The 22,094-nt window shown below is 43.3% G+C and overlaps 1 protein-coding gene across 1 annotated transcript in view; it reads left to right on the top strand.

Moving 5' to 3' along the window:
- Positions 1–22,094, top strand: part of LOC121269069 (voltage-dependent L-type calcium channel subunit beta-1-like) — a 68,345-nt gene that overhangs the window by 20,735 nt on the left and 25,516 nt on the right. Inside the window, exons 7-10 of the mRNA XM_041173507.1 lie at positions 2,699–2,832; positions 7,810–7,890; positions 8,645–8,703; positions 11,457–11,566. Coding sequence (XP_041029441.1) covers positions 2,699–2,832; positions 7,810–7,890; positions 8,645–8,703; positions 11,457–11,566 — 384 coding nt within the window. The remainder of the gene's footprint in view (positions 1–2,698; positions 2,833–7,809; positions 7,891–8,644; positions 8,704–11,456; positions 11,567–22,094) is intronic.

Here is a 22,094-nt window from a genome sequence, read left to right as displayed (position 1 = left end):
ATTGGTGAAGGATAGAACTGGAGCCAATCTTTACACACTTTTATATTTATTTACAGAGCTACACATTACAAGCATACAACTCCTAGCCCAATAACCACTGTTTCAGTCTGCGTCTGTTTACAGGGATTCAAGTGAATCACCAATTAATACCCACCAGCACCTGCATACAATTAAATACAACTAATATATGGTTGACAAGTGGGATGGCCTAGAATACGATAAGCATTATCAGCAAGTATGACCTACACTCATCAGTCTTACTAATGGGACATATTGTGATCCTGCCAACTTCTAACCAGTAACAAATATTGGTTGTGTATCTTTGAAGCCAATCACAGGATGGCATTTATAGCAGGTGTGGTCAAGTTTGAGATCCACCCTTCTCAATGTCTGTTAGCAAAGGTGACAAATGTAGTATGCTGGAGTGCGAAGTGAACGAATGGGTAGTGAGCCATCTGCAAAGGAGCATCAGTGCAAAGCTAAGTAACAGATTGAAAACGTCTTTCCTTTACTATTTCCTAGTAGCAAGATAATCCTGACCCAGGCACAATGACCTATTGCAGAGTGGGAACATTCAGCTTTATTATCTTCAGATTTTAAATTGACAGAATCTCTGGCGTCACCTCTTTTTCCCAGTGTGTGCCTGTTGACCATTTCTTGACCTCAGTTTTTGGTTTTAATTATGAATAAAAATACTCGGCCTTGGTTTTAACTCCTTGCTGGGGGTGAGGCCGAGCAGTCAGCCCATTTAGGAGCAGCGTCAATGAGGCCCAGCTTGGTTAACGTGGCCAGGCCTCGCTAACATGCGGCTGGATGAATCCCTGGTCAGAACAATTGGGAAGGGGCTGTCCAGCTGTTATTATCAGAACCACCGCCAGGGGCTGGAGGAATCACCCATGGTGATCAAGAGGGGATCGGGAGCGGGGAGGCCAAATGTTTCCTCGGGTGGGACTTGGAGGCCCCCCCACCCCCTCAAAAGGAAACTAGAAAGACTTTCAAATAACTTACCTTTCTCAGCGTCTTCCTGAGGGGTTTGGCCTAGTGAAGCTGCCATCCTGACTTCTCTGCCAAGATAATGCGCTTAGGATCCCAGTCAAATACCAATGTTGTGGCCAGAGCTTGAATCGCAGTTGGCAGGATCACAGCTGGCTGGGGGATGGGGGCATGGAGCAGTGGATAGTATCCTGCTCCATTCTAATTGTCCTCTTCCTGGTCTTCACTGGGTGGTGTGGATTTGGGGGTTGGGGGTGGCGGTGGGGCTAAAATCCTCCATCTCCTAGAAGGACTAGGGCAGCAAGTACATGGGAACACCATCGCCTCCAAGTCAAACACCATCCTGACTTGGGAATATATTGCCACCCTTCACAATCGCTAGGTCAAAGTCCTGGGACTCCCTTCCTAACATCATTATGGAAGCACCTTCACCACACAGACCACAGTGGCTCGAGAAAGCAGCTCACTGTCAATTTCTCCACTGTCATTTGGGGTCGGGCAGTAAATTCTGGCCTTGCCAGTGATGCTCACATCCTGTGAATAAATTTATTAAAAAAAACCTCCCCCATCATGTCCCTGTCCTGTTCTTATCTGAATTTGAACTTGGGCAAAGGTGGCAAAGCTTCAGTGAATGAACGATGAGCACGGCATCTCTCTGGTGACTTCATCAAAAAAGCTTTACATCACATGTAATGCTAAGCAGCCAGTGATTTCAGGCTATTCAAGCATGGAAACCATCAGTCCTGTGTCTGAACGAGTCCACACCTTGCATCTGAACTCCTGCATTCTCCAGCAGGGGTCAACCTGCTATTGAGATGCTTGCCAAGCACAGCAGAATTCTGTGGAGATATCCAAAGATCCACTCCCCTTCTCTCCCCATCTCTGTATGGAAACCAGGCCTTTAGGTAACCTGGTCTTTATATGTTCTAACTCAGAAAGGTGGTGCTCTATCTGTCTCTCTCTTCCTCTGTGTCTCTCTCTCTCTGCATCTGCCTCTCTGTCTCCTTCTGCCTTTGTCTCTCTTTTCTTCCATCTCTCTCCCTGCCTCTGTCTCTCTCTGCCCCTCTCTTCCTCCATCTCTCTCTGTTTCTCTCTACCTCTGTCTTTCTCTCTGTCTCCAAATGAAAGGTTACTTTTGACTAATTTGAATGTAGCAACCTCCTGATGATGAGCCCAACTATGAGTGGATTGTAAAGGTGCTGCACAAAATACGTTGAGGAGGTTGTAACCCAGCTCCTGGTGATACTAAGCCCAGTGATCCAGTTTGCACGGATTGCCATATAAATTGCTAGGCTGAACCTTAGAGACTACAAAGATAGCTGGTATGGAGAATGGAAACATTCACATGGCGCAGTAGAGAATTACCATGCTGAGGTTGAGATTAAGGTATATTGTTGGGCAGAATAGAGGGAGCTTTATTCTGCACCTAACTTGAGTTGGAAGGTTAATAGAAGCATTCTATTCTTGGGCATGCTTAGAAGTTGTATTGCTGAGCGCAATATTCTCTAAAACATATAAATTAAAAATAAAGTCTGGACTGTTTAGTCGCAACTGTACAATGCAACTGCTGCTTTGGTGTTGGGCTGCTTTTCCAATTTGTTTCGGCAATGCTGTTGATTATACTTCCTTTCTTTCTCAGCCTTAGTTACATTTCAACCCTGTGCTTCTTCCCCTTTACCAGGATATGCGGACTTGTCTAATTTAGCTTTTGATGTAGATGCCATTGACTTAGATGCAGAAGAGAGCGATTCCCAAACGAACCATCGGTCCCCTAAAACAAGCGTTAGCAGTGTAACGACTCCCCCGTCCAACGCAAAACGAATCCCATTTTTTAAGAAGGTAACGCCTTGCCAGTGCACACAGCTGTCTGATGCACGAACTAGCACACAACCCACTCGGTCTGCCGCTTACATGTCTCTGAGACTTGTCAATAACATGCATGCCTTGTTATTTTTTTCCTTGGGCTATCTTTCCACACGCACATGAGCAGCAAAGCAGAAGCAGAAATCGGTAAGTCTGTTTTATGATTTCTGTATTTCATGTTAAGTGTAGAGTCAGACTGGGGAAGTTGCAGTTCCACGTGACACGCCATACCTTAAAAATTGAAACGTCTTAGATACAGAAGAAAAAACAACTGTTAAAATGTGTATACTGTTATATCCTTCAGCTGTCATGTGATTATTAACCTTCATCTGCTTATGTCAGAGAGGAATAACTTGCATTTGCTTCTGTCGCAAAGAGCACCGCACAGCATGGTGAGAATTGTTTATTTAAAGATGTGTGAGGTTAGAGTAAGAGGTCACTATTGTGTGTGCATAACGTACATTATAATACACACACAATAGTGACACACAAACACACAAGTAGATTTTCCATGGCACTGATGAATATAAGATTGTTTTTATACACAAAATGAGACTGGAGTTGAGAGATTTCAGAATCTTAGTCTAGCGAGCCACCCAGTGGCCAGAGTCTGTATCTCTGTTGTGACAGTTGGCATGCCATAAATGTTGACATATTATTTTACAATGGGGAATGTAGCCACAAAAATGTGACCAATAGTCATGGCAACAGGAAGGAAGATTTACAAACAGGAGCTTCACATCCAGTGCTAGTATTTTAATAGTATTTTGAAATAGAGAGAGGGAACAATAGGCAAGTTAATTGCCATTAGGAAGCTTCAAGTAATAGCATAAATCACAAAACAGCTGAAAGCAATCTGAACAATCGGATTGTTCATAATCTCTCATCTTTCAAAATGTTCACTGGTGCATTGGCGAGAAATTCAACACAGGAGCAAATGAAGTGGGTCTGAGCCATAGGAAGAAACTTTAGAGCTCGCAAAGCCTTACACATAACAGCTTAATGTGGACAGAGTCAAAAAGGCAATGGTACTGATTTGTAAAATGCTAAAATGTTTATATGGTAGGAGGCTATATTACTTTGTCTGTAAACACTGAATTGTAGTAAAAGAATTTAGATTCATAAATCAAAAGCGACGCCAACGTTTAGAAGATAGAAATTGGACATAAACCTGCATAAGCAGTCAATGCTATTTCAATTAATGTGTTTGTTATGGATTTAAAAGGGAACGAGAACAGATTTATAAGGTTATGAATACAACCACATAAGGAGTGGAAGCTGGTGTAGGTCATTCAGTCCTTTAAGCCTGTTCCACCATTCAGTAATTCTACCTCAATTACACCTTCCCTCATTTTCCCCATATTCCTTAATTCCATTGGTATCTAAAGACCTCTCAATCTCTGTTTTGAATCTACTCAATGACTGAGCGTTCACAGCTCTCTGGGGTAGAGGATTCCAAAGATTCACAACCCTTTGTGTGAAGAAATTTCTCTCATCTCTGTGCTAAACAGCCAATCTCTTATTCTGAGCCTGTGACCCCTAGTTCTAGACTCTCAGTCAGGGGCAACATCTGCCCATCTACCCTGGCAAACTCCTTGAGAGTTTTATATAGTTCAGTGAGATCACCTCTCATTCTTCTAAACTTTCAGGAATTTGGGCCTAGTCTACTCAATCTCACCTCATAGGACAATCCTCTCATCCCAGGAATTGGTCTGGTGAATCCTCCTTGCACTCCCTCCAAAGCAAGAATATCCTCCCCATAGTACTCCTGGTTTGGTCTCACCAAGTCCCTATATAATTGTTGTAAGTCTTTCTTTATGCTTATACACCAGTAGTTTTCTAATATATGTAATACACATTTACCTTCTTCACTGCCAAAAATAAAAAGACACCACTATTCCTAGATCCTATGAGCCAGGAGGGGTGAAGTGCAGGAAGGGAGTTGGTTGAGGAGGTGAATGAGAGGCAGAGGCCAGGGTCGAATAGTGGAGATGAGAGGCTGAATTTTGCTTGGTTACCCTTGGCAATCCATAATTTCTGAAGAACATTTCCTCATGGGATTAAATGAATTGAGCAGAGACCACAGTGGGGTCAGTGGCTGCCAGAAGATGCAAGTTTGATGGGTATTGTCAATTTGTCAACCTAAAGCTTTGAGGATAGCTACATGGGCTACATGCCCATCATAAACTTCTAAACAAGATGCAACAATGTAAAAGGTTGAAGGTACTAGACAAATACTGGGAGTCAAAGAGCTTTACCATCATCCTTAGTTGATATCTGAACTCTCAGTAGCTTTGCGCAAACTCATGCTCACTTTTACTACAGTGGTTGAACACACAAGAACACAAGAAATAGGAGCAGGAGTAGACCACATGGCCCATCAAGCCTGCTCCACCATTCAGTACGATCATGGCTGATCTTGGGCTTCAACTCCACTTTGCCACCTACTCCCCATATCCCTTGAATCCCTGAGGGACCAAAAATCTGTCTATCCCAGCCTTAAATGTATTCAACCATGGAGCATCCACAATGCTTTGCGGTTCAGAGTTCCAAAGACTCACAACTCTTTAAGTGAAATAACTTCTCCCCATCTCAGCCCTAAATGATCGGCCTCTTATCCTGAGACTGTGCCCCCATGTTCTAGATTTCGGAAAAATCTCTCAGCGACTACACTATCAAGCCCCTTCAGAACCTTGTAGGTTTCATTGAGATTGCCTCTCAATTCTGCTAAACGCCAGAGAATATAACTCACTAGAAATGTGCTGTGAGCATCAGTGAGTTTAGCTTTGCCACCAGCTCCCCTGTCACATGCCCAGTTCGGTGTCCCCAGTGACTCAGTTGACAAAAGCAATGTCTAGCATGGAACAGAGTCAAACAGACCTGGAGTGTCTCTGGTTCAATCTCTGCTGCATCAACTGATGTCAGCACGGTGGACCCACTATAATTTGGTTGGTGCTCATAATCTAAAGAGAGGAAGTTTGGCCAAGAATTAAATGAGGATAGGATCACAATCAGCTTGATGATTCCTTGCCAGCTGTGTAATCTGTCAAAAGATCCCAGCCCCTATGAAAAGATCAGTCTGTGCTTTTACCATGTGACAGAATGGTGTGCCCTTAAATTGGCATCCAACCAATCAGTGCTACAACAAGTCAACACCATTTTCAAATAGATCAGGATCAACTCCAATCCAATCTGAACACTCATTTCTAAAGACTAGTTACATGCCAAGGCAATTCCCATCTTGAGGGGTTTAATTTCCTCTGATGGAATGTTGGTTAACACACTTTGTTAGAATGGATTATGAAGAGACACTTACATGAAAATTGAGCCCTGAGGAAAGGAACTTTGTTTGGTTTTGGTCAATGGAACCCACACACACAGCCCAGATAACTTCAGTCATCAATTGTTTTCAAGTGAAATGCAGTGAACCATATCCACTGGGGAAATTAAGAGGGCAGACTAGATTAAACCAACACCAAATCTGCCACAGAAACAGTAAATGCTGAAAAAACTCAGCAGGCCTAACAGCATCTGTGGAGAGAAAAACAGAGTTAATGTTTCGAGCCTGTATAAGAGTCAAATGAACTCAAGATGTCAACTCTGTTTTTTTCAGATTTCTACGTTGAAACATATAAAGTTCTGACAGTTTCAGATTTCCAGCATCCGCAGTATTTTGCTTTTAATCAAATCTGCCAATTGTTTTCTACATTTGGCACCTTGTTCAGGCCAAATATTCAGTGCCTGAGCAAGTAGGAACATAGGAACTAAGAGCAGGACTAGGCCATTCAGCCCTTTGAGCCTGCTCTGCCATTCAATATGATCATGGCTGATCCTCTATCTCCACACCATACTCCTGCAATTTCCCCTTACCCCTTGATGCCTTTAGCCTAGAAATCTATCTCTTTCCTTCTTGAATATATTCAGTGACTTGGCCTCCACAGCCTCTGTGGTAGAGAATTTCACAGGTACACCCTCTGAGTGAAGAAATTTCTCCTCATCTCAGCCCTAAATGGTCTACCCCATATCCTGAGACTGTGACCCCTTGTTCTAGACCAACCCCACCCCCCGCCCCACCCTCCCAGCCAGCGGAAATATCATCCCTGAGTCCAGTCTGTCCATCCCTGTCAGAACTTTATACATTTCAACCATAGAAATCACAGTTCAAAACAATTTATAGGACACTGTTTTACAGAAATATTTATAAAAATGTTGCTGATGTTTGACTTTTCTATTGAGCACGATTCATCAGTATTTGAGACATGAGACAGTTTTTAAATAAGCAACGCATTTTAAAGTGGCACTGCCTTTTTGCGTTTGGCAAACACTCTGGCTGGAATGCTTCCCGTGTGAATGCTTCATCGTGGCTTTGCCTGTGCTCAGCGAAAGTGATGCACTGCTTGTCTGGGGCTTCTCGCTCGCTGGCGATGAAGACAGTGCCTCTTTAACATGTCAATTCTACCCTTAGAAACGTAAGGCAGCCGTGCTTGCGGGTCCAGGTATGAAAGCGGAGATTGTCCTCTTTAGAACAAAGGAAGCCCAGGAAAGATTTAATAGAGGTGCTTAAAATTATGAAGGGTTTTGTCGGGTTAGATAGGGAGAAACTGTTTCCAGCAGCAGAAGGGCCGTTAACCAGAGGCAACGATTTAAGATAGTTGACTAAACAGCCAGGGGGAAGATGAAGACATTTATTGCTCAACGAGTTGTTGTGACCTGGAATGCACTGCCTGAAAGGGCCATGGAAGAGGATCCAATAGTAACTTTGAAAAGGAAATTGAATTGAGAACAAAAAAAAATGCAGATGTATGGAATAAGAGCAAAAGAGTGTGACTAATTCAGAGGACCAGCACAGGCAGATGGGCCAAATGGCCTCCAACTGTGCTGTATGATTCTATGAATAATATGACCCTTATTTATTCTAATGCTTTATCTGGCTTCCTGTTTCCTCCTGGGCAGCAAGAGAATGTGCCTCCCTATGATGTCGTGCCATCCATGAGACCAATCATTCTAGTGGGTCCGTCTCTGAAAGGTTATGAGGTAAGTCGCTGCTCTCCCACAGGGACCTGCTTCACAAAAATGCAGTCAAATTTAACGACTGATTGCTTCCGGCAGAGAGCTTCATGTAGCCATGTAGTGTGAGGGCACACGGTGGCAGAGTGGGAAGTGTTCTTGCTCTGGAATCAGAACGTTGTGGGTTCATGTCTGACCCCTGAGACCTGAGTGCAAAGTTCAGGCTGACAATTCCAGTGCAGAGCTGAGAGAATGCTGTATTGTCAGAGGTGTCTTTCAGCTGAGTTGCCTGTTCTCTCAGGTGAATCTCATCGATTCTGAAGCAGCGGAGTTGTACCCAGTGCCCTGACCAATATCTATTGCTTGATCAACATCATTAAAACTGATTGGTCTTTTTGCACTGCTGTTTGTGAAATCTTCCTGTGTACAATTTGGCTGCTGCATTTCCAACATTCCAATGGTGGCTACACTTCAAAATTACGTAATCGCTTGCGGTGTTCATAGTCATGAAAGGTTCTCTGTGTTTTTCTATCTGCCGTTTGTCCTCAACTCATGACCAGTTAGAGTTTCCTGCCTTTAATTTTAGCGCACAGATAATCATGTAAGTCACAAATCGACTGTATTGAGCACTGGGCCTGCATCCCTAACATGCAAACTAGTCACCCGAAACTCTACCTGAGGAATGCTAGCTCAGTAAATTCATGCAGCAGCTAAAACGGGAAGCTTACTTTCAATTGTGGCCAAACATAAACATTCTCTGCTTGTTTCTGTTTCTGTGTAGGTGACAGATATGATGCAGAAAGCTCTGTTTGACTTTTTGAAACATAAATTTGATGGAAGGTAAGGAGTAACAAAAGGTAACCTTTGCTCCACACGATTCACAGTAAAAAATATATACATAACGTATAGTGTGTGGGAATATGGTTGGTTCACCTTGTGCATACTTTCCCCCGATAGATGACAAGATTTAGTCTTATTGCCCAGTTTCAATCCTTGCGCTACTTACGCTGAAGCAGTTCAGCTCAACTGGGATAAAGCTAGGGGCGTTCAGATCAGCCTCAGTGCCCAGGGTTTAGCTTTCCTATGTCCTGGCTGCTATCCAGTGACTCTCCCACTTCCCACCGCCTGACATGGACTAAGAACGGGATGCGATGTGATGCACCATGTGGTGGAGTAGCCTTTTACAGTTGAGACATGAATAATGATCACCTGGATGGGATACCAGACTGCGACTGGTGACCATAAACCCCACTTAGCAGGTGGCAGTGCGTTCAGGGAGGAAAGGAAAGAGAAATTGATGGGAACAGGACCAATAGAAACAAACGAACAGGTAAACAGGAGATACAAAAAGACGAGGATTCGTAATTTGATTGCTCTGGATGGGAGGCGGGGTGGAGGGGGTTAGGGTGAGACATGAATTGAATTCAACACCCCTGCCCCTGCCCCCACCAAATGGGAGTCGAAGCAAAATTCTCCCAGTGAGAGTCCAGAGGACAGTAAAGAGTTAAACTCGGACTCTGTGAATGGGAGCCCTGGGGGTCCTGGGAATTGAACTTGGTGGAGGGGGGGCCCCTTAACCAGGAGTGACCTGTACTTTGAATGGGCTTGGAGGTTGTGGGGCGGGAGAGGTCTTTCCTCCAGAAAATAAGACTGAAGGGGTGAGGTGATGAAGGCTTTTAAGATAATGAAAGAGTTTGATAGGGTAGACATCAAGACCTAAACTAGGTCTAAGATAGAAGCTATACAGTAAGTATAAGGTAGTCACTGATAAATGCAGTTGGGAATTTAAGAGAAAACCCTTGCTCAGAGAATGATTAGAATGTAGAACTTGCTACCACACGGAGTAGTTGAGGTGAATAGAATGGATGTATTTAATGGCAAGCTGGATAAAGACCTGATTTTATTGAAGGGCAGGGCAGGATTGAGGGGCTGCGTGGCCTATTCCTGCTCCTTACTTCATATGATCTTATGAGGGAGAAAGGAATCAAAGGATATGTTTATAGAGTGAAATGAAGAGGGGTGCGAGGTGGCTCATGTGGACCATAAACACCTGTTGAGCTGAATGAGTTCTGAATTGTATGCTCGTAGTAAAGTGCACCAGACAAATTGTGGGGCACAGCCCCCTCCCAGTGGCTCAGTTACTGAGCTACTGCCTGGTGTGTAACTGCCTAACAGACAGCATGATCTCAAAGTTTAGTTGTGGATTATGCTGTGTTAGCTCATTTTCCAGGGGAGAGGTTAGGAGAATGGGCAAAGAAGTGGCAGATGGAATACAACGTGTTGAAGTGTGAGGTCATGCACTTTGGTAGGAAGAATAGAGGCATAGACTATTTTCTAAATGGGGAGAGAATTCAGAAATCTGGAGTGCAAAGGGGCTTGGGAGTCCTAGTCCAGGATTCTCTTAAGGTTAACTTGCAAGTTGAGTCGGTAGTTAGGAAGGCAAATGCAATGTTGGCATTTATTTCGAGAGGACTAGAATATAAAAGCAGGGATGTGCTGCTGAGGCTTTATAAGGCTCTGGTCAGACCACATTTAGAATATTGTGAGCAATTTTGGGCCCCGTATCTCAGGAAGGATGTGCTGGCCCTGGAGAGGGTCCAGAGGAGGTTCACGAGAACGATCCCAGGAATGAAAGGCTTAACGTATGAGGAACGTTTGAGGACTCTGGGTCTATACTCGATGGAGTTTAGAAGGATGAGGGGGGATCTGATTGAAACTTACAGAATACTGAAAGGCCTGGATAAAGTGGACATGGGGAAGATGTTTCCATTAGTAGGAGAAACTAAGACCTGAGGGCACAGCCTCAGAGAAAAGAGATGAGGAGAAACTTCTTTAGCCAGAGAGTGGTGAATCTATGTAATTCATTGCCACAGAAGGCTGTGGAGGCCAGGTCATTGAGTGTATTTAAGACCGAGATAGATAGGTTCTTGATTGGTAAGGGGATCAAAGGTTACGGGGAGAAGGCGGGAGAATGGGGTTAAGAAACTTATCAACCATGATTGAATGGCGGAGCAGACTCGATGGGCCGAATGGCCTAATTTATGCTCCTATGTCTTATGGTCTTATGGAGAGGGGGGAGGGCTGAAGGTATTGGTGTGAATCTCAGTGCCCTCCAGGTTAGGGAGAGGAAAGATCCTGCTCCTGATCACCTCTAATGGCACCTCTTGGAAAGTAAACATGTGGCAGCATGTTAGCCCAAGGCAGAATCAGGCTTGATTGTTAATGCCCCTTGTTGTAAATTGCTGACATTTGGCAATCTAGACTCTCACATGAAAAATGGCCACTTTGGTGATTTAACAGAGAGTGGCTGAAATTGTAGCCCAAGAGAATCAGCACCTACAGAAGAGATGCAAAAAGAAAAATCAGATGTTGTGACATGGGAAAATGTGGCAAATCCAGTTTTTGCAGGAGAACAAAGCATTAAATCCTATTTTGAATATAGTGCAATTCATCAGAGACACAACCCCTGAGACACACATACCCTTAATGGTCAGCAAAACAGTGCAGTAATATGTGCAACCTCACAGGGAAATGCAGACAGTGCCAGAGCTCTTGGTGGGAAGGTTGTAAGTAACCCTGCTTTCTGTTGACAGAATATCAATCACACGAGTTACTGCTGACATCTCGCTTGCCAAGCGCTCAGTGCTGAACAACCCCAGTAAACACACAATTATTGAGCGCTCCAGCACTCGCTCCAGCCTGGGTGAGTAACTCTCTTAACTCAGTATCAGGTGGATTTGAGTCCTCAAAAAAAAGAAAGAAGAAACCTGCAGTTCTCCACTGTATATTTCATTTCAATCTTGTGTTAGCCTCTTTGCCTCTGTCGAACAGCTTCTCTAAGTAAGATCACAGCTTCTTCCCACTGAGTAACCAGAAGACACATTCGATAATTGGAAAAAGAGGCGGGGGGTAGGGGGAGAGATGAGAAATGTTTGTTCTGCTGTGAGTTGCGATCGGGATTTCACTGCCTGAAAGGCTGGCGGAAGCAGATTCAGTCGTAACTTTCAAAAGGGAATTGGATTACATATTTTAAAATGAAAACTTTGCCGGGTTATGGGAAAAGAACGGGGGAAGTGGGACTAATTGGATAGCTCTTTCAAAGAACTGGCATGGATGTGATGGGCTAAATGGCAGCCTCCCATGATTCTAAACCTAGATTGCACAGTGTTCCTCTGAGTCACTATAATACAATTGCTATTGAAATGACCTAGTTTAATTCTGGAGCTTGCCTGTAGTTCCATTTTACGTTCTTCATGTTTGACTGTGGTCCACAAGGCTGCCATCCAGTGTCCAGACTTCTTGCTACTGATGTGTTTTAAATAATGTTACAAGTTGGCTACACACATTTGTAAAACTGTGTTGATCTTCAATGAGGAGCCTCAATACGTGAAAACATATCGCAATCGCAAACTACGGGTTAAAGGATTGAGAAATGACTTCACTTTCAGTGTGGAGCTGGATTGAACAATGCAGCTGACTGTGGCTGTGCCCCTTACCTGTGATGCAGGTCTCTGTCACTGACAGCGTGACTTATTCTGTTAACTTGAACACAAGAAAGAAACAGCAGCAAGTTCCCTTTCTGCAGATGAAGAATGTCGGGTAGCTGAGTAGACAGCACCACTTAAAGCCAGGAGATGGTATTACAGGCTTTTCTGTCACTGACAATATAGCCAAGAGCTCCCAAAGGCAAGATGCAATGACATAACCTTAAAGATAAGTCAAATGAAGCTTGAAACAGTTACAGTCATAGCTTTCAGGTTATGAACATAACATTCATTCTGTATTTCTTGACCCAGCGTTTTAAATAATTGCACCTGAGGCACATGCTCATCTCAGTGTGTATGCCATGCACACACGGGTGACTGATCAAGGCAGGAAATTAGTGAGTCACATATGATTGGGATCTTTAAATGATTAAGCGTTTGGCTACTGTGAGAGATTTCCTATTCTGCAAACTAATAGTTGGGTCACATTGGCTAAGCAAAACTAGAAAACCATTTAAACTGGAGGGGAAGTCTGGGAGAATCACTTTTTTGCGTGAAGTGCTTTCTTTCTGCCCCCTTCAGCCCCGTTGTCCATTTAAGAATTTTTTTTAGAACTTCAACTTTTTTAGATTTGCTACCTAGAGTTTCCAGGCAGCTCTGGTGATATTACTTAGAGGGAGGAGCCTTTAGACTCCGCTAGACTCTGTTGATTGCTTCTGGGGCCACCTATTCAAACCACCCTCGGTTTACTCCAAACTAGCACACCCTGCATAGGGACACAGTCGTCTCAGCGCACGGTTTACTAAAAAAATTAAGGTGGTGTAGAAATACGCTCTGGGAGGCTTCTTAGCCAAACAAAATGAACTTTATTTACACAAGAGCTTCTGTGGCTGCTCATATCCAGCCAGCCCCTCATACAGCAACTTTTTCCTAAGGAACCCCTCCTTAGAATTTATTCCCCCTTGGCTGAATAAATTATGTGACCCCTACTCAATTGAACAGCTCTTAAAGTGACAGTCATCACAGGTATATTCTTAAGTAGAGTACTGTCGTTAGGTTTTTACTTCCACCTTATGGGCAACGTTTCCAACCCCCCCCCCCCACCCACCCGCCTCTCCCCTGACAGGAAGGGGGAGGGGGGTGTGTGTGTGTGGGAGCAACAAGCGTGGGTGGTTTCCCGATCGACGCCCCCATTCTGGGGCACGCCGCCATTTTACGTGACGTCCGTTCGAAAGCGCTGTGTGCTCCCTGTTGGGGGGGGGTGGGGGGGAATTCCCTGAGTCAGGAGTGCGCTCTTTCACACATGCGCGTGAAAGAGAACACAGATCTCCCTGAGGCAAAGTGCTGCCTGGGGGGGCGGGGATGGGCTCAAACGTGAAAATCAGTTTGAAGAACAAAGAACAATTTTACTGACACGTGACATGTCCGCAACTTTTATTTTGAAATATTCTGAAATTTTTAAATCCCTCATGAAACCTCATCCGGCCCGTGGATGGGGTTTCACGTTTTCTCTGAAGACCACCTGGGCCCCCGGCCTACCTGCTAACCTTAAGGTTGGGCGGGCTGGTCCATTAATTGGCTTAATTAGTTGACAGTTTGGCGGGCACGCAGCCGATTCAGCCACGGGCACGCCCGCCGAACTGAAAATCTAAATGATGCGGGGTGACATCAGGCCACACTCCCGACGTCACCCCCCATGTCCTCTTACACCTCGGCGAGCGAGCCCCTTCTCCCTCCCACCCCCCCCCCCCCCCTCCGCTCGCTGACTGGAAGATGCAGCCGTGTGCATAATAATTACTGAGTTACCAATAATTATTAGATCAATCTATCTGCCTTAAAGGTTTTGTTTCCATCATGTTCCAGCCACGTTTCAACTGTTACACTTCAGAGTTGCAGAAGTTTTTTTTTAAAAAGGGTCTTGGATAGGCATTAATTTAAGCAAGTTTCTTGTAAACTTCAGTCTGAACTTTACAAGAACTTGTCAACCTGTAAATTTCCCTCCTTAGAAGCATTTGGCTTTAGGATGTGCCTGTTTGCAGTGATTAGGATCTGCACTGTTGCTAATGCTGAACTGGATAATGCATGGTTTTGTAATGATAGGAATGTTATGTGTAATGCCTGGTGCAGTATTCTGCTGTTAAAATAAAAACAAAACACTGGGAATGCTGCAAATCTGAAACAAAACCAGAAAATGCTGGGAAAACTCAGCAGGTCTAACAGCAGCTGTGGAGAGAAAGGCAGAGTTAACGTTTCGAGTCCGTATGACTCTTCTACAGAACTGAAGAAAAGAGTCATACGGACTGGAAACGTTAACTCTGTATTTCTCTCCACAGATGCTGTTAGACCTGCTGAGTTTTCCCAGCATTTTCTGATTTAGACCAAAGCTTCCGATTCACAATGCAAATTCAACCAACATTAAAAACATGACCTGGTCATTATCACATTATTTGTGGGAGCCTGCTGTATGCAAATTGGCTGCTGTGTTGGCTAAATTGCAAAGGTAACTGCACTTCAAAAGTACCAAAATGGCTGTGAAACACCATGAAAAATGCTATAGAAATGCAAGTCTGACTTTCTTCATATTGGTCGAACGACACCAAACTAAAGAAACAGTTAATGTAGAGGAAGCAACTCAGAGATTACAAAATGAGTTGAACATAAACATGGAAGTGGATGGAAGAATGGTGCATGAAGTTATTGTCCTTTGGAAGAAAATCTCAATGAGGGCATATTCCATCCATGGTATTAAAATAGCTCGGAATTAAGTTTAAAGAAATCTAGAGGTCTTCGTAGACTCGACACTCTTTTTGTCCTATTGCTGCAGCGCATGAATTAACAAATCAATGGAATGCTGCACCATGTGGTCAGTACTGCAGAGTACAAGTCAGGGGAACCCGTGCTTAAACCATAGTGTGACTATAATGTCCATTCAGATCAGCAAAACATAGAAGAAACATTCAAGTAGGAGATAGTGTAAAGAAAAGCCACATGACAGATTCCTAATGTTAAGGGTTTTGAAGAAGATTTGGAGAAACTTGGTCTTTTGGTGTCCCAGATTTATCTTGTCCATCTAATCATTCCTTTCATACATTTCCTTGGCTGTCTGTGATAGAGAGATCACTTGTCTACAATGATAACCTGTTGCTAACCCAAAAGAGAACAAAGACTTAAATTTACAGCATGGAGATCCCAATACCCAAGCCAGCTCCTAGAGTTGGCCACTAGAGACAGGATTCACATTGTTGTTCCAGCTGCTCCTTGTAATGAATGTATTTTTTCCCCTTCATTCTCTCATTTGCTGATGTGATGGCCCCAAGTGAGTTTCATGAGGAACGGCATCCGACTCGATGGGGATCTTATCTCATTTGTCAATCACCTCTCAAGAACTTGACCAAGACATTATATTGCTTTCCTTCACTTCCTGTTGCTATTTCATCACCTCCACATCATGTAATACAACAATCTCTAAATCTCAAAGAAAATTGAATGTTAAAATTGAAATTAAAAGGTGCATCCATGCTATTTAACAGCTACATTTATATAGGGCACACTCCATATCATTGTTCTTAGAAGCTTTCTCCTTCCTACACTGAACTAGCAGGGGTGTGGGCAGTTAGTATATAACTTTACGGGAGAGAGTAACAAGATTTCAGGTGGAGGAGGAGAACACCAAGTGTTTGGCAGAGAAATTTTCTGACATTCGGCAGCTATGAAACATGAAGTCTTTGTGCACTGGTCGTCCGAGCTTATTTTCTGCTTCTGTAATTTTTTTTTTTTTATTGGTGGGCTAACCATGGAAAGGGGGATGTTAGATTTGGGAATGGGAATGTGCACACCTCAGACAGTTGGGGTGTTAACTCTACTAGTCCTTACAACTAGCCATTCCCCACCCATATCCTGCCCTCAGATAACGCATACCAACTATTCAGACACGCACTGCCAACAATTTTCTGGCCAGAATGGGAATTCAGATATGTGGCTGTGACTGTTTTTCTGACCAGTAGGCCGGTTAGTTCACCTGCAGCCCCAAAGTAGAGCATTGCCCTGTATACAGAGGGTGGCTCTTTCAAAGTGGCAGCACAAGCAGCAGGATGGGCCAACTGGCCTGTTTCCATGCTGGATCATTCTATGATTCTATATTTTTTTCAGTTTTCAGAATGATGATCTATAAAGTGACATGCGTTTGGAAAGTAATGCTAATGACAAAACAATCTCAGGGAAAAAATTAAAATGCAAAACACCTCATAAAATTTTAGTTTCACCCTTCAACAGCAATAACAACAACTTGCATTTATATAGCACCTTTAATATAATAAAATGTCCAATGCACTTCACAAGGCCATTATCAAACAAATTTGATACCGAGTCACATAAGGAAACACTAAGGCTGATAACCAAAAGCTCGGTCAAAGAGGTAAGCTTTAAGAAGTATCCTAAAGGAGGAAGGGGAGGTAGAGGGGTTTGGAGAGGGAATTTCAGAGCTTAGGGGCTTGGCACCTGTAGGCATGGCTGCCAATGATGGAATGATTAAAATCAGGGATGCTCATGATGCCAGAATTAGAGGAGTGCAGATCTTAGAGGGTTTTGTGGCTGGAAGAATTTAGATAAAGGGGCAAGGCCAGAGAGGAATTTGAAAACAAGGACGAGAATTTTAAGATTGAGGTGTTGCATAACTGGCAGTGATGTGTGAATGGTTCTTGCTGCAAGATAGCACGTGGACAGCAGAGTTTTTAGATGACCTCACATTTACAGAGGGTAGAATGTGGGAGGCCGACCAGGAGTGTGTTGGAGTAGTCTGTTATAACTCGCTGCTCAATCACTGTCCAAAGAAGGAATCTGGTGCCAGCCTTTCCTTAACATAGGTTTATTCACATAACCCAGAGAACACAGGAACAGACTCCCTTTTCCTTGCCCTCACACAGGAAACCGGTTCTTATATATACTTAAGAATAATGCCCTAACCTTTCCCCAGTTAGTGACAGCTCTTCTTATTTACAAGTAGAGCACGCACTTCATTGTGACAGGATTGCAATATTAATGTAGTCAAGTCTAAAGATGAGAGGTATGCATGAGGGTTTCCGGTGGAGATCAACTGAGGCAAGGATAGAGTTGGTTGATGTAATGGAGGGGGAAATGGGTGGTCCTAGTGATGGCATGGATATGTGGTTGGAAGCTCATCTAGTATTAAATGTAACACCAAGGTTGCAAAGTCTGATTCAGTCTCAGACAGTTGCCAGGGAGAGAGAAAGAATCTGCATAGAGAACAGAATTTGTGGTGGGAACCAAAGACAGTGGCCAGATTTTCCATTCCTGCCCATGGTGGGAATTGCTGTGGGTGGGACTGGAAAATTTGGAGAGCAGCAAAAGTCCATTGACTTTGGGCAGGAAATTTCACCCAATGGCTTTGGTTTTCCCAAAATTTAATTCAACACAGATTACAAAGGCTGAGATTGTCACAAGCAATTTTGTGTCTAATATCTGTTGCTGATAATTCAAGGTTACTCTTACACCATAAAAATAATTAAACAATGTAAATAAAATGGCAACTTAAACAGTGTTAAAACAAATTTGTATATTCTGATAGTTCATATTATTTGACTTCAAATTAAGAGCTAAAGACTGCTTAAAAATGGAAAACATTGGAAATACACAACAGGTCTGAGAGCAACGTCCGTTTAACCTAGGAGTCATTGCTGCACTAGATTTCTAATCACAATGGAAAAAATTGAGGCCTTTGTATTTTATTCCAAGGTCATAATAAAATTAATTCAGCAATTCTGATAATTAACAGGTAATATTCATTAATCTACCCTAGTATACTGATAAATTCTAATCTGAATTTTAATAAATATTGCTGCGTAGCATGCTTTGAACTTTAATTAAACTGACTGTCTTGGATTTTTCTCTCTCATTCTCTCACTCCATCACTACTCTCCTTTCTCCTCAGATGTTCTGGGTATGTATAAATTACCATAACATGTAACCCACTCCATTATCCTGTGTCTTGTCTGTGTGTGTGCGTGTGGCGTGCTTGTGCCTCCAGTTGCTTTTCATCCCTTGCACTCGGTCCTGACTTAGGGCTATGGAAAGTAGCACTCTCCTGGGATCTCAATTCGAATCAGAACCTGGCTTCCCCTTGTCGATTTATCCTTTGGAATGCGAATGAGAAAACGATGCAAGAAGCATAGCTGGTCTGAGTCAATCTCTTCATGCACGTACTTTTGCTTTCAGTTGAAGCACAGCCTTGGATATCAAGGGCCGCATTAGCAGTGGGACAGCCAGTGCCAGAGCTTACAGGAGGGTTATTAAAGATGCTCGGGCCACTCTCCAGAGCGGTAGGGCAATCACGAGTGTCACAGAAAAGGAACAAAAAATAGAAGCCAGAAATCCCATCTGTCTCATCAACCTTCTGTCAGGCTACTTTGAAAAACTTACATAGTCTTGCCTCTTTTTGGCCAGTTTCTGCTTGTGTTTAGGATGTGCGACACTGCTGATACTAGGAGTTTCACTTAAATTGATCATTTTGGGGCATTGCCGATGGTTGGCATAGTACTGAGCCATGTAAACCTGGAAGGTCCCAATTTGGATCCACGACCTGCGTTGAGTTAACTGACCTCCACTGGGGGTGTGTTAGGGATGTGTGGTTGGCATTGACATTCATGAGCTAGAGAGAGAAACTGTGACACCTTTCATATATTAAAATATCCAAATTAGAATTCAGGTTGCTCTGATATTATAACTTGCTATAAAAAGAATAAATCTGTGCCATCGATACACAGGTCCTATTTTATGTGATTGATGGTTTAAGTTGATTAAACTTATTTCAAAAATATTTTTTTGTACAGGCGGTGGAGAGCTCTGCCGAGACCCTGTTCCCAACCCCATCTAGTGCACAGTAGAAATTGGGAGATAATTGAGAGTTCCCAAATGTTGATCTTGCACATATAGCAGGATAAAACACTAAGCATGGGAATAATGGCATGTACAATATAAGTGTCATAAATTGATGGAATATTTTTTAAGGTTGGAGGAGGTCAGTGTTAGCTGGCTGTGCAATGAGTGGACATCTCGAACAAGGCTTTATACTAAAAACACTTGACAGATAACCTCAAAGGTACGTAACAGGAGTGTGAATAATAGACGGGCCACTGTGTATCTTTATCTAATGATAAATTAGTTTAGTCCAGCCAACTCTGGCTGTGTCCCAAGCTCACTAGTGACTTCTCTGCTATTTCCAAGAGTGGCAGTATTTCACTATGAGGCACCAAAAACTTGACCACACTTTGTCATCTCCTTGCAAAGGGCAGGATGCAGAATAATCAGGGGAGGGGTGGTGGGGCTGGTTGTTAAATACATACTTCAAGGCTATGTCCAATGACTGTTCTGTGTGCTGAGGTATCTGATCTTAGTAACATGAAAGTAGTTGTACTGTACCATTGACTTCAGCACCCTTGGCGTTGGGAAGCGAAAATTCAAAGAACTTGTCATGTGCGGTCGCTATCCAATTATCTTGCTAGACACTGAGTGAGGACAGGACTGGATTGGCCTTGCTGCCTTCCATAGTCAGATAGTTGACTAATTCTCTACTCTCTAATCTAAACTCATGCATAAAAAATGACCACAAGAGGGTGCTGGTATCTGTGGAACTATAATCCATTTTATATTCTTTCATTGGACGTGGATGTCACAAAAGGCGATTTGCTTTTTATCTCCAATTGCTCAGCCATTTCAGAGCCAAAAACGTTACCATGGATCTGGAAATGCAGATTGCGCCCCCCCCCCCCCCCCCCCCCAACCCACCGCCCCCCCCCCCCCACCCCAAAAGGCTAGGTGGGTTTTTACAATGATTGATGATAGTAATGGTGACTGTGAAACTAAATTACTGAAGCTAGCTTGAATTTAAATTCCACCAGATACGACGGTGGGATTTGAACCCATACCCACATTAGCCTGGACCTCTGAAATTAGTGACATTACCATAACACGACCATACAGATACAATCCAACATGACTAAATGCCCTTTGGAGAACCGGAAATAAAATCTTGGAGAAAGCACAGATAGGATAAATAGCGATGCAGTCCTTTTAAGAACACAGAAGTCATTGCGATTGAAACTCAACTGTTGATCTGGTAACTCAGAAATTTAAATGGAGTTGATATGACCCAGCTGATATTCAAGTAGCTTCATTTCACAGGGAGCAGGGATTGGTGCATGATCTCCAACTCTTCCTCTCAGCCCAGCAATTTAGTGATTAGAATAAGGGGTGAGTTTAGGCATTGTTGCAATGTTTGAGGCTGAGAGTACCTTCACCACCCCTTGACCTTTCTGCATTGTTTGTCTGAAGTTTTATTCTTCGGTTGTGGATGCACATAGCTGCCTTGCTGCCAATGTAGGTTGCCTGCTACAGCACTGCTGTGTGCAATCTGCTACATGGATGGGCCATTAGTATACAGCACACTGGCAGTGTGCTGTTAACCAAAATGCAGAAGGTATGGTGTAAAGCAGCAGTTAATACACTGCTATCCAACGTTTTCTTTCTTTATTCTTTCATGGCATGTGGGTGTCGCTGGCAAGGCCAGCATTTGTTGCCCATCCCTAATTGCCCTTGAACTGAGTGGCTGGCTTGCTCGGCCATTTCAGAGGGAAGTAGTTAATAGTCAGCCACATTGCTGTGGATCTGGAGTCGCATGTAGGCCAGAATAGTAAGGACGGCAGATTCCCTTCCCTAAAGAGCATTATTGAACCAGATGGGATTTTACAACAATCAATGATAGTTGGCATGGTCACAATTACTGAGAGCAGCTTTCTTTAAATATTGTAGTCCAGATTTATGAATTGAATTTAAATTTGAACCCATGTCCCCAGAGCATTAGCCTTGTCCTCTGGATTACTAGTCCAGCGACATTACCGCTATGTCACCATTTCCCTGCCCCCCACCAAATGCATGCATGCAGCAAGTCCACAATCCAGCATGCAGACAGTGCATTACTAATGCATTACTAACCCACACGTATAGAATATGTACAACTATCTCATTCATATGTGGAGAATTGATTACTACCTTGCATGTAGAAAATGCATTGTTTTCCAGCATCCAGGAAATGCATTACCAGTAGACATGCAGAAAAAGCCATGCAGGACATGTGTTACCATCAGGTATGCAGAAAATGCATTACTATCAGGCATGCAGAAGATGGCATGCAGAAATGCATTATCATCAGGCATGTAGGAAATGCATTACTACCAGGCATGCAGGAAACACCATGCAAGAAATGTGATGTAATCTGGCATGCAAAAATATGTTGCAGTTCACATACATATCCGAAACATCCCAAACTGAATGCAGAGACCAAGAATTGTTTGGTTACAGAAATAAAATGTTTAAATTGCAGAAATCAAAACAGGTACTGTATATTCATTTAATGCCAACCCGTCTAATGTCCTGTTATTTCAGAAGCTGTATTTTAAATGTTATTGTATCTGCATTGTTAAGTTATGACATGCCCAGAGTTAATTATGTTATCTACTGAAGACTCACTATCTTGTGTTGGCATTAAAGGCATTGCAATTTAACTCAGTCCCCCTGCTAAATGGATGGAAATTCAAGGGGCACCTAAATTGGATTGCTCCCAAAACAGTGCAGGGACCATCTAACCCACACTCATTGATTGAACTGCAGCCACCTCAGCATCTTCATGCTGCCCGCACACTGTAATGATTTCTGAATGCAGTCGCTGCTAAACAT

Source organism: Carcharodon carcharias, chromosome 23 (assembly GCF_017639515.1).
Source record: "Carcharodon carcharias isolate sCarCar2 chromosome 23, sCarCar2.pri, whole genome shotgun sequence".
Lineage (NCBI taxonomy): Eukaryota > Metazoa > Chordata > Chondrichthyes > Lamniformes > Lamnidae > Carcharodon > Carcharodon carcharias.
This window is presented reverse-complemented; position numbering and strand designations above follow the sequence as displayed.